A 14020-nucleotide genomic window follows, 5' to 3' on the forward strand; every position below is an offset into this window, starting at 1 on the left:
TGTCCCAGACCTGCTGTTTTCATCTCTCTAGAGACAGCAGGAGCAGTAGAGATACTCTTAATGATCGGCTATGAAAAGCCAACTGACATTTACTCCTGAGGTGCTGACTTGCTGCAYCCTCGACAACTACTGTGATTATTATTATTTGACCATGCTGGTCATTTATGAACATTTGAACATCTTGGCCATGTTCTGTTATAATCTCCACCCGGCAAAGCCAGAAGAGGACTGGCCACCCCTCATAGCCTGATTCCTCTAGGTTTCTTCCTAGGTTTTGGCCTTTCTAGGGAGTTTTTCCTAGCCACCGTGCTTCTATACCTGCATTGCTTGCTGTTTGGGGTTTTAGGCTGGGTTTCTGTACAGCACTTTGAGATATCAGCTGATGTAAGAAGGGCTATATAAATAAATTTGATTTAGGGCATTCACTCCTCCCAGGCATCTGTGAGCACTTGGCATGTGCCACACTTGGGTAAGAGGCTCTTCATAAAGTAAATATGCATACCCCCAACCACTGAACACTCACCAGCCACCTGATACAGGACAGGCCGGATGTGAGAGGCATAATGACTGGCTCTTCATTAACACATCACTGCTCTCCTTTACCCACAACTACTGGAGCCCAATGAGTTAATACCATAACACACAACCTCCATACAAACAAGCCCAGATGAGAAGTCAATGGTCTGTGTTGTTAAGGCTAATCTCAGTCACTGGAGGCCAGGGGAGGGATTAATTTTCCATATGAAGAGAAGTGGAATTGCCTGGGTTGACACAAAGTGTGTATAAGTGGGCAATACAAAATAAATATAGCCCATAGGATGCTAAATATAAACATAGGGGGGAAATTCCCTGTCCCAAAAGCCCCCGGGTGATCGGTGGTGCATAAACTCAACAAGCAAATATTGAGGAAGAAAGCAAGAGATAAAATTCCTCCATGCAAAAACTCCCCGAAAACCCCCCCACAAGTGTTCCTCAAAAGTGCAATGAGAGCAGCCATTTTCATCAGAGTGACAGAGTGAATAGAACCTGATGGCAACAACTAAAGCCCAGAAAAATGAGTGGCTAATTAATAACAAGCCTTCACAGGAAAAGGAGCAGGTAGCGTAGACAGTGTCAGACACAACGTTTTAATCAGTTTCTGCAGCCAGGAATAACCAACCATGCAACATTGAAGACAGGATCAAAGACAGAGAGTGAGACAGAGGGGGACAGAGGGAGCGTGATATAGGGAGATCTTACCTGAGGGAATTCTCCGTTCCTGGGGAGGTTGAGGAAATCGTCATGGAATCCTGAATGGCTGAACATGTCCATGTGCATATCGGGCATGGGAGCATTCAAGTGGTATTGCCTGAAAAGGGTCAGAGGTAAGGCAGCTTAATGAGACGTACTGAGAGATCGAGAGCAGAGCGCTGTGGATAGCAGGTTTCACAAGGGAACTCCCTAGTCATCATTAGGTGGGCAGAAGTTGAATCAGAAGGCGTTTGGAATTTATTTAAACAAAGGAAACTAGAACGCAGTGAGATTTTGGCATGGTTGGAAAAACAACCGTCTCATACTAGCCCAACAAAGACATAACTAAGAGCAAGAATAGTGAGAGGATAAAGGGAATAAATAAAGTCAACATGCACACAAAGTGGAATACATCAACCTGTAAAAACTGTGGAGTCATAACACAAGCTATTCAACCAAATGAGTCATTATCCTAAAGAATTTGTGATGTAAATGGCATGTTATAGAAAAGTTCAGACACCTTAACAGAAGTGCTTTGCTATTTGGCTGGCAGTCACACAAGTAAATGAGTTTACAATGAAAAAGCAAAGTACTTTTAGCAAAAATTATGCATGGCCATCATATTTATAATGTTTATCATAGAAAGAATGTAGCCAGCTACAATTCCTAAGTTTTCGCTTGAAGTTAATCTTGCATCTTACTGGAGAAAATAGGCTACCCCGAAAAGTACCAGATTAAAGTAGCTATAGATCAGTCAGAGCACGGTCTCCTGATGAATTCTGATCCGAGTGGAGAAGTGTAACTGAAATTACAATAAGAAGCATTTTAGATCTGGGTTTACAAAAAAAAAAAAATCTGGTGCATTCTTTTTTCTTTGTGAAAAACTGAATTCTGCGTTAACGCGAAGTTTAACTATAGTGTTCGCTTTCTGCCGTGTTCGCCACTGCTATTTTGATTTCCTTCCGTTTTTTTCTCCTCTCCATTCTTTGCCTGTCTGCTCCCCCCAATCCTCTTCTCCAAGCAGAGCAGGCACGCCTGTTACCTTAGCGACTCCAGACTACACACAGTGTGTGTGTGTGTGCAGCATGTACACATGCTGCTCCAGAACCAGTGCGGCTCTTCCTTCAGACAAGCATGAATCAAAACTTTGTTAATTTGAACAATGTCTCTCGTTCACATTTTTTTATTTCACCTTTATTTAACCAGGGAGGCTAGTTGAGAACAAGTTCTCATTTACAACTGCGACCTGGTCAATATAAAGCAAAGCAGTGCGACACAAACACAGAGTTACACATGGAAAAAACAAACATACAGTCAATAACACAATAGAAAAGGTCTATATACAGTGTGTGCAAATGAGGTAAGATGAGGGAGGTAAGGCAATAAATAGACCATATTGGCAAAATAATTACAATTTAGCAATTAAACACTGGAGTGATAGATGTGCAGAAGATGAATGCGCAAGTAGAGATACTGGGGTGCAAGATGGGCTATGTACAGGTGCAGCGATCTGTAAGCTGCTCTGACAGCTGATGCTTAAAGTTAGAGAGGGGGATATAAGTCTCCAGCTTCAGTGATTTTTGCCATTCGTTCCAGTCATTGGCAGCAGAGAACTGGAAGGAAAGGCGGCAAATGAGGTGTTGGCTTTGTGGATGACCAGTGAAAAATACCTGCTGGAGCACGTGCTACGGGTGGGTGCTGCTATGGTGGCCAGTGAGCTAAGGCGGGGCTTTACCTAGCAAAGACTTATAGATGACCTGGAGCCAGTGCGTTTGGCAACGAATATGAAGCCAACGAGAGCATACAGGTCGCAGTGGTGGGTAGTATATGGGGCTTTGGTGACAAAACAGATGGCACTGTGATAGACAACATCCAATTTGCTGAGTAGAGTGTTGGGGGCTATTTTGGAAATGACATAGCCGAAGTCAAGGATCGGCGGGATAGTCAGTTTAACGAGGGTATGTTTGGCAGCATGAGTGAAGGATGCTTTGTTGTGAAATAGGACGCCGATTCTAGATTTAATTTTGGATTGGAGATGCTTAACGTGAGTCTGGAAGGAGAGTTTACAGTCTAACCAGACACCTAGGTATTTGTCCACATATTCCAAGTCAGAACCGTCCAGAGTAATGATGCTGGACGGGCGGGCAGGTGCGGGCAGCGATCGGTTGAAGAGCATGCATTTAGTTGTACTTGCATTTAAGAGTAGTTGGAGACCACAGAAGGAGAATTGTATGGCATTGAAGCCCGTCTGGAAGTTAGTTAACACAGTGTCCAAAGAAGATCCAGAAGTACACCGAATGGTGTCGTCTGCGTAGAGGTGGATCAGAGAATCACCAGCAGCAAGAGCGACATCATTGATGTATACAGAGAAAAGAGTCGGCCCGAAAATTGAACCCTGTGGCATCCCCATAGAGACTGCCAGAGGTCCGGACAACAGGCCCTCCGATTTGACACACTGAACTCTATCAGAGAAGTAGTTGGTGAACCAGGCGAGGAAGTCATTTGAGAAACCAAGGCTGTGTAGTCTGCCGATAAGAATGTGGTGATTGACAGAGTCGAAAGCCTTGGCCAGGTCGATGAATACAGCTGCACAGTATTGTCTTATCGATGGTGGTTATGATATCGTTTAGGACCTTGAGCGTGGCTGAGATGCACCCATGACCAGCTCGGAAACCAGATTGCATAGTGGAGAAGGTACGGTGGGATTCAAAATGGGCGGTGATCTGTTTGTTAACTTGGCTTTCGAAGACCTTAGAAAGGCAGGGTAGGATAGATATAGGTCTCTAACAGTTTGGGTCGAGAGTGTTTCCCCCTTTGAAGAGGGGAATGACAGCGCCAGCTTTCCAATCTTTGGGGATCTCAGACGATACGAAAGAGAGGTTGAACAGACTGGTAATAGGGGTTGCAACAATTTCGGCTGATTTGTAGGGGTCCAGATTTTGCAGCTCTTTCAGAACATCAGCTATTTGGATTTGGGTGAAGGAGAAATGGGGAGGCTAGGGCAAGTTGCTGTGGGCGGTGCATGGCTGTTGACCGGGGTAGGGGTAGCCAGGTGGAAAGCATGGCCAGCCGTAGAAAAATGCTCATTGAAATTCTCAATTATCTTGGATTTATCGATGGTGACCAAGCCTCAGTGCAGTGGGCAGCTGGGAGGAGGTGTTCTTATTCTCCATGGACTTTAGTGTCCCAAAACTTTTTGGAGTTTGTGATACAGGATGCAAATTTCTGTTTGAAAAAGCTAGCCTTTGCTTTCCTAACTGCCTGTGTATATTGGTTCCTGTAGTAACCTGGTATATTTATGTTTACCAATAGATGGCAGTATTGACTCAAGACGGGTTTGCTTTCCGCTATCCGTAGCTATTTCCTATGTCTGCCTATATTACCATGATTAAGAAAGCTTCAGGTAGTTTTAAGCCAGGTGCATAAGATAATGTAAAATCTAAGTTACAATTAAAGACTAAACCGTACGTAAGTCTCATGAGTCGTAATTCTAAGAAGCCTTTAAGGATACTACAGTTCCTAACTTCCCTGAAAAGTTGCATATCGCCTCCCGGGTGGCGCAGTGGTCTAGAGCACTGCATCGCAGTGCTAGCTGCGCCACCAGAGTCTCTGGGTTCGCGCCCAGGCTCTGTCGCAGCCGGCCGCGACCGGGGGGGTCCATGGGGCGACGCACAATTGGCCTAGCGTCGTCCGGGTTAGGGAGGGTTTGGCCGGTAGGGATATCCTTGTCTCATCGCGCTCCAGCGACTACTGTGGCGGGCCGGGCGCAGTGCGCGCTAACTGAGGGGGGCGGGTGCACGGTGTTTCCTCCGACACATTGGTGCGGCTGGCTTCCGGGTTGGAGGCGCGCTGTGTTAAGAAGCAGTGCGGCTTGGTTTGGTTCTGGAAGTGCAGTGCGGCTTGGTTTGGTTCTGGAAATAGACGAATGGACTTTATTGCCTTTTTTTGGCACCCCAATACCGTAAATCACAGGATGGGAGAAGGACGATATGAAGATTGGGATCCCACCCAACCCTATATGGTCCCCGAAAAAACATGAACAAAGGCTCCAAAATGTCCTTTTAGAAATTGCAAAGCTCTCAGTATAGTGACACGTCTTTATGTTGTACACATGAAATTGTATCATACTGATTTTTTTTTTTTTTTTTCGCGACTCAAGCGATCTCAGTCCATTCTACAGGTAACTGTTAAAATAAAGAAAACAGTTGAGTAAATTAGGGACACAAAATATATTGAAAGCATGGGGTGCGTTCACAAAGGAAGTTCAAGACACTTGTAGAATTTATGCCAAGGTGCATTGATGATGTTCTGGAAGCTCGTGGTGGCCCAACACCCTATTAAGACACTTGCAGGCATTTCCTTTATTTTGGCAGTTACCTGTAGCAGCAGGCTACACAGAGAAGGGAACAGCTGGATAGACGAAACGGCTCCAGTCTCACAAAAGGGAATATACAGTGTCTTCAGAAAGTTTGCACCTGTTGTTTACAAAGCATAAGACAAATAACATTTGATTTGAATGAGTTCTGTATGATGGCGAGAACGATGAACCAGGAGGATTCCCCGTCATCGTTTAAATCTCCAGTTTGGGAACATTTTGGCTTTCCTGTAGATTACACTGACGATGAACAGATAGAGTATGTTGCCACTGCTTAAAACTTCTTTTACTACAGGGGGTGCTGTTTCAACTTCGACATTTTGCGTCTCCAAATTAAACTGCCTCGTACTCAATTCTTGCTCGTACAATATGCATATTATTATTACTATTGGATAGAAAACAATCTCTAGTTTCTAAAACCGTTTGAATTATGTCTGTGGGTGAACCAGAACTCTTTCTACAGCGGAAAATCATGACAGGACATGCGAAGGTCTGAAAACKAGGCTCTGATCTCGGATCAGTTTAAAACTCTGTGTGTGCCCTATGGATCGAAATGAACTGCACCCGCCTTCCCCTGGATGTCAGTAACCAATGAGAAGTGGAATGGAATCTCTACGTATTTCTCAGAGTTTATAAAAGGCAATGGAGTGACATGTACTTTCTTTTGGACGCTCGCCAAGGCGCAAGAGGGGACATCAGAATGGCTTGTTGAATAGCTCTTGTTATCGGGCTAAGATATATCCGTCTGATTTAATTCAAAATAGGTGTTAGAAACATCATAACGAAGTTATTTGAAACCGATTTATATCAGTTTATGCGAGTATATTGCTATTTTCTGAATTTTCGTAGTATTGCGTTTGAGGATTTGGACATGTGTGTGCCAGGTAGCTACTGTTAGCTGCTAGTTCCGAAGTTGAAGTGGACGTTTTACAACAAAGCAACGATTCTTTTGGACAAAAGGACACCTTGCCCAAGATTCTGATGGAAGCTCGTCCAAAAGTAAGAACTATTTATGATTTTATTCCGTATTTATGTGGAAAAATGTAAACGCATTTTTCGGCCAATATTGCGGCACTAGTCTGGCTGTAACGCACACTGTATGTCAAGTAAGTTACATTTAAAAAATCTAAATCAGCGGTTGCATTAATAACCAATGCATCTTTCATTAGCTGTCCAACCTGTATTTTTTTTGTCAATCTAATCGATAATCGTAAACTTAGGTGCCCTTCCAAGATGGCGCCGGCCAGAATGCATGCCATGTTTTGACTGATTACATAGCATAACCACGATTTGTGATGCTAAATATGCACATTTTCGAACAAACTCTATATATTGTGTAATATGATGTTACAGGACTGTCATCTGAAGAATTCTGAGAAGGTTAGTGAAAAAATTAATATATTTTGGTGGTGAATACGTTATCGCGCTTTTTGCCTCGAATCAATGCTGGGGTGATGTTAGCTCATGTGGTATGCTAATATAACGATATATTGTGTTTTCGCTGTAAAACACTTAGAAAATTTGAAATATTGTGCTATACATACCATAAATATGTTATCAGACTGTCATCTTATGAAGTTGTTTCTTGGTTAGTGCTATATATATCTTTATTTAGTCGAATTAGTGATAGCTACTGATGGAGTAAAAAAATGGTGGACAAAAACAAGTTAGCTAATAGAAATACATATTTTGTCTTCCCTGTAAAACATTTTAAAATCAGAAATGATGGCTGGATTCACAAGATGTTGGGCTTTCATTTGCTGTATGCTGTGTATTTTTCAGAAATGTTTTAGGATGAGTATTTTGGTAATTGACGTCGGTCTCTGTAATTATTCCGGCTGCTTCCAACGCTATTTCAGATTGCAGCTGCAATGTAGAACTGTGATTTATACCTGAAATATGCAAATTTTTCTAAAAAACATATGCTATACCATAAATATGTTTATCAGACTGTCATCTTATGAAGTTGTTTCTTGGTTAGTGGCTATATATATCTTTATTTAGTCGAATTAGTGATAGCTACTGATGGAGTAAAAAAATGGTGGAAAAAAAAAGTGTGTCCTTTTGCTATGGTGGTTAGCTAATAGAAATACATATTTTGTCTTCCCTGTAAAACATTAAAAAAATCGGAAATGATGGCTGGATTCACAAGATCTGTATCTTTCATTTGGTGTCTTGGACTTGTGATTTCATGAACATTTGATTATATGATATCCCTGTGGCTTTAGGCTAGGCTATGCTAGTCAGCTTTTTTGATGGGGGGGATCCCGGATCCGGGTTTGTGACTCGTTAGAGGTTAACGAGATTAGCATATGCAGCTGCCAACACCTCAAACATGTTGACACATTTACGCGGACATCACCCCAGTATTCCTACCACCTCTTCATTCAAGCAGCCCTTCGCAGCCGATTCTGACTGGGCCAAATAAATTACAAGAGCGATTCAAAATGGGCGGTGATCTGTTTGTATGTTTATAGCTGTGGATATGCACCCATTCTCAGTTGATGAGAAGAATAGGTGGTTTCAGCAACTGGTGAAAGTGCTCTTGCAACATTACGAACTTCGCCCTGTCGCACCCATTTCAGCAAACAGATAGAGCCAGCTCTATATTTATTTTAATTTTACCTTTATTTAACTAGGCAAGTCAGTTAACTTCTTATGGCTGCAGGGGCAGTATTGAGTAGCTTGGATGAAAGGTGCACAGAGGTGCCCAGAGTAAACGTGTTGGCCAAAATCATAGTTGCTAATATATGCATATTATTATTAGTACTGGATAGAAAACACTCTGAAGTTTCTAAAACTGTTTGAATTATGTCTGTGAGTATAACAGAACTCATATGGCAGGCAAAAACCTGAGAAGTTCCACTTCCTGCTTGGTCAATAGAACTTTGTCTGATGACTCTAATGTGAAGGGGGGCCGAAGAAGTCAGGAATGATTCACCACTGCCATGAGGTGACCACGCATTGAACACGCGTGTTCACGTGAGAGGCAGCTCCGTTCCATCGCTCAACTGAGGTCAATGTAATTCTCCGGTTGGAACGTTATTCAAGATGTATGTTAACCTCTCTGGGATATGTGGGACGGTAGCGTCCCTCAAAATCCAGAAAAATGTAGCGCGCCAAATTCAAAAATATTACTATAAAAATCAAACTTTCATTAAATCACACATGTAAGATAGCAAATTAAAGCTACACTCGTTGTGAATCCAGCCAACATGTCAGATTTCAAAAAGGCTATTCGGCGAAAGCAATAGATGCTATTATCTGATGATAGCACAACAGTAAACAAAGAGAGTGTAGCATATTTCAACCCTGCAGGCACAACACAAAACGCAGAAATAAAATATAAATCATGCCTTACCTTTGACGAGCTTCTTTTGTTGGCACTCCAATATGTCCCATAAACATCACAAATGGTCCTTTTGTTCAATTAATTCCGTCCATATATATACAAAATGTCCATTTATTTGGCGCATTTGATCCAGAAAAAACAGCTTCCAATTTGCGCAACGTCACTACAAAATATCTCAATAGTTACGTGTAAACTTTGCCAAAACATTTCAAACTACTTTTGTAACACAACTGTAGGTATTTTTAACCGTTAATAATCGATCAAATTGAAGACGGGACTATCTGTGTTCAATACAGGAAGACAACAAACTGACGCTACTTTTCGAGTCATGCGCCTCTCTCAAAAAGTACACTTCAAGTGACACTCGTTCAAGATGGCCGTACTTCTTCATTACACAAAGGAATAACCTCAACCAATTTCCAAAGACTGGCGACATCCAGTGGAAGCGTTAGGAACTTGAAACAAGTCAATTAGAAATCTAGTATCCCAATGAAATCTTATTGAACAGACAGTGACTTAAAAAAAAAGATTCTGAATGGTTTGTCCTCTGGGTATTGCCTGCTACATAAGTTCTGTTATACTCACAGACATGATTCAAACGGTTTTAGAAACTTCAGAGTGTTTTCTATCCAAATCTACTAATAATATGCATATCTTATATTCTGGGGATGAGTAGAAGGAAGTTGAAATTGGGCACGCTATTTATCCAAAAGTGAAAATGCTGCCCCCTATCCTAGAGAAGTTAACATTCTAAAGATTGATTCAATACATCGTTTGACATGTTTCTCCTGACTGTTACGGAACTTTTGTTTCGTCACGTTATAGTGGACGCGCTTTGTGACTTTGGAATTGTTTACCAAATGCGCTAACCAAAGTAGCTAATTGGACATAAATAACGGACATTATCGAACAAATCAAGCATTTATTGTGGACCTGGGATTCCATTCTGATGAAGTTCATCAAAGGTAAGGAAACATTTATCATGTATTTTCTGGTTTCTGTTGACTCCAACATGGCGGCTAATTTTACTATTGTTCTGAGCTCCGTCTCAGATTATTGCATGGTTTGCTTTTTCCGTAAAGTTTTATTGAAATCTGACACAGTGGTTGCATTAAGGAGAGGTATATCTATAATTCCATGTGTATAACTTGTATTATAATCTACATTTACATCTGTTGAAACGATGTGGCTATGCACTATTACTGGATGTTTTTGGAACTAGTGAATGTAACGCGCCAATGTAAACTCCGATTTTTTTATATGAACTTTATCAAACAAAACATGCATGTATTGTGTAACATGAAGTCCTATGAGTGTCATCTGATGAAGATCATCAAAGGTTAGTGATTCATTTTAGCTATATTTCTGCTTGAAAAATGGCTGTGCTTATTGTGCTTAAAGTGTCCGATTGACCTAACATAATTGTTTGTAGTGCTTTCGCTGAAAAGCATATTTGAAATCGGACACTTTGGTGGGATTAACAACAAGATTACCTTTAAAATGGTATAAAACACATGTCTGAGGAATTGTAATTATGAGATCTCTGTTTTTTGAATTTGGCACCCTGCACTTTCACTGGCTGTTGTCATATTATCCCGTTAGCGGGATTGCAGCCATAAGAAGTTAAGAACAAATTCTTATTTTCAATGACGGCCTAGACAGTGGGTTAACTGCCTGTTCAGGGACAGAACGACAGATTTGTACCTTGTCAGCTCGGGAATTTGAACTTGCAACCTTTCGGTTACTAGTCCAATGGTCTAACCACTAGGCTACCCTGCCACCCCAGATAGAAATATAAATATAAAGCTAAAGCCTTAAGTTCTCAATGAATTGGCCAATGCATCCTATGTTGCACCTACTTCAGATGGATGGACCACCAGGGCTAGAGCAACTTAACAGTGACAGCACATCATATTACCCATATTACCCAAGTACCGTGCTAGGAAACACAAGTCACACAAGCGCTAATTTTTATCTTTGTAAGAAAACATAGCATAGGTCAAGACATGTTTACATATTGATTTCACACGCATGTTGCACTTTACTTTTGTGTTGTTGATGAGTAATTGTGTGTTTTCATTTAAGAAGTTTTGGTATTCCTGATTGTGCTCTCATCAGGCATTATTTGACTCATGATCATATATGGAATCAGGAATACCAACACTTTGTATTTTCTTAAATAAACACAAATGAACTACAGTAACTGTTGGCATTTAATTTTCCAGCTGTGCCGAAACGTGACCCCAAAACATACCGAACCGCAGGTTTGGTGAACCATTACACCCCCATTGACAAACTCCTGTATCTGTTAGGCGAAATACCGCAGTGTGCGATCACAGCAGCAAGATTTGTGACCTGTTGCCACAAGAGAAACCAGTGGAGAACAAACACCTTTGGACATTCAAACAAAATATATACACACATGTACATGCAACCAATATTTATTATCTGTTTATTTATTTTCCCTTGCCAATCATACTACAACTACTTGCACACTGTTACAACTTTGTACGTAGCTAATAACATAACATCTGAGATGCCCGTTTGAATTGAGTTGAGAGAGAAAGAGTCAGAGACGGAGAGAGAACAGCCCCTACCCGTCATCGGGTTCCATGATCCACAAAGGCCACGCTGACCATACTGCCTTTGTCCAATCAGACTCGCACAGAAATACACACTGGAGATGTACCGAGTCGACTCACACACCATCACAAAGACACTGGAGTGGCACAGCTGTGTGGAGTTGTGTCTCTCTACGCTCAGAGCTTCATGCGACTCCCCTCTGACCTTAAGCGAATGGAGGCACTCCACTCTTTCACTTTTGCTTCTTGGAATCACAACCCAGTTCAGTGGAAAAACACCCGCTTCACTTCTGCTGCCTGTTGGATATTTTCACTTTCTCACTGAGTCACGGCAGGCAGGGCATGCCGGTGACAAAATGAGGAGCGCAACATAGAATTAAATCCTGTGTGAGTTAATGTATACAATGGGTGATTGAGGAAGAAAAAAAACTGTCCTCCAACCCAGGCCACAGACCAGCTGGAGGATCGTTGATGGACTTGAAGGTTGTTATTTAAAGAGAACGGGAGAGATAAGCAATTGGGAGAGATGCTGGTGGTCTAAACTTTGTTTGTCGGTTTCATATGTATATCAAAGCTGGGTGTGAGGGGAATTTAACATGGAGATTCAGGGATGTGTGGTAAATCTCAAAAAAAGCAAGCCAGATATTGTAGGATCAGAAATACGGGTTTCCTGATTAGTGTGGAAATTCACACCTGTAATCGAACATCTTTATTTTAAAGGGTCACCGTCAGCCACCTAGCTGGGGTCACAGTGCAGCATCCTAAAGCTTCCAATTGGCTCGTTCATTCTCCTTCCACTCCCCTATAACTATTCCCCAGGTCGTTGCTGTAAATTACAATGTGTTCTCAGTCAACTTACCTGGTAAAATAAGGGTTAAATAAAAATGACAGTGATAATTGCTACCTTGCCAGAAGGTGTCAGCACTAGCAGCATTCCAATAACACAAAGACAGCCTTTCCCGGATGAGTCAGCTTTATGTAGTGTTACGAAACCCCTCAAATATTTCTGTAACCAACTGTGACAAAGGCTATTCCATGTATTGGACTGGTTCAAGCTGGTGTTGCACAATGTAATGTACGTAGGGCAGGCCAAACAGAAAGTAACCCATCTTACAGTAAATGCTTTATTGACTACCGAGTATCACGTCTCACCTGATGCATAACTGTTATTGAATTCTGAGGAGATAAATCCAGTTAAGGTGACAACCTCCGAGTTGTAATAGTTTGGTCAGGACAGTAGGACTTGATAACCAAAAGTGGAAAGCAATAATATTCAGAGAAGTCAAACCTACATTGCTCGTCTCGAATTACAGGCTTGTCCAGACAGCTATGAATTACAGAGACCCAGATGAAAGGTGTGTTTGATCATCTATAGAATACTAGCATAGAAAGGTTCAGAACATTTGTGAAACATCACAGCAGAAAAATATATGGTAGATAGAAATCAAAACTGGAAGGGCTTCAGAGAAAGATGGGAGAGGTTGACGGTAGCTGACGGCTGGGACTAAAAACAAATAAAATAACTATTTTAAAATATACTGTGTCCGTAAAATGTATATACTATGTATAAGCTGGAAGTTGAAGCCCTAAGTATTGTTGTCCATTAGTTTACTCCAATTAGGGCAGTGGTGGTACAGTTAAGGGTAAATAATAAAGGAAAATATAAGTTTACAACAAAAATATTGGGGATTGGAAATGATGCAGATATTACATTGATAGAATCCACAATTTATCTGCAATATTAAAGCTGATCAACCCCCTAAAAACATAGAAAAAAAATAAAAAAATACTAGCATGGGCAGGAAGAGCAAAATAAACCCACTCAAAACACTAACAGGAATAGTGGGGGGTGGGGATTAATAACAATATCTTGTTTTCCTAGAAGAGGTTTAATATTTACTTGTGTGACAAGCCAGCAGAATTTACCAAAAGACATGTGACACAATGATCCTTCCCTGGCCTAACCCTAATCCTCTACTGACCACATCAGGAGCTTTCATTCTGACTTCCAGACAAACCTGACATTCATTTAGCTACTTCAGATTATCAACTCGTGTCAATCTCCCACTCTGTGTTAACCAGTATGTGCGTCAGTCAGGGTTTGGTTTCAGTTCCATTTACATGAAGGATTACTTTTTAAATAGGTAGCCTGTTTCAATTCACTGTGGAATTAACTGAATTGAATCTGAATTAATTCACCACCCCTGTACTGCAGACTAGGGCATTAGTCTGAAAGACTGCCAACAATGCAGATACAGTAGACAGAGGAACAGTTTGCATTTAAAATGATCCATACATGTTCCAATACAGCTGTAGGCCTACACCCTAGATATCTACTGCTTTTGAAGTACTGCTGTAAACAGAAGCTCAAAATGGTGGGTGCCTGTTTGTCAAAGCATTGATACATGAGATACACTGTGAGGCAAAACCACATGGTGACGAAACTGAGGGGGCATGTACAGCCGTTTGTTGGATAGCGAC

General features: G+C 41.4%; 1 protein-coding gene across 2 annotated transcripts in view; it reads right to left on the reverse strand.

The window, feature by feature from the left end:
- The window catches only part of LOC111952549 (protein strawberry notch homolog 2-like), a 108009-nt gene that overhangs the window by 61339 nt on the left and 32650 nt on the right, over positions 1 to 14020 (reverse strand). For both annotated transcript variants that reach the window (XM_023971355.2, XM_023971354.2), the window contains exon 4: positions 1240 to 1348. In XM_023971355.2, coding sequence (XP_023827123.1) covers positions 1240 to 1348 — 109 coding nt within the window. The remainder of the gene's footprint in view (positions 1 to 1239; positions 1349 to 14020) is intronic.

The sequence above is a fragment of the Salvelinus sp. IW2-2015 genome, linkage group LG26, assembly GCF_002910315.2.
Source record: "Salvelinus sp. IW2-2015 linkage group LG26, ASM291031v2, whole genome shotgun sequence".
Lineage (NCBI taxonomy): Eukaryota > Metazoa > Chordata > Actinopteri > Salmoniformes > Salmonidae > Salvelinus > Salvelinus sp. IW2-2015.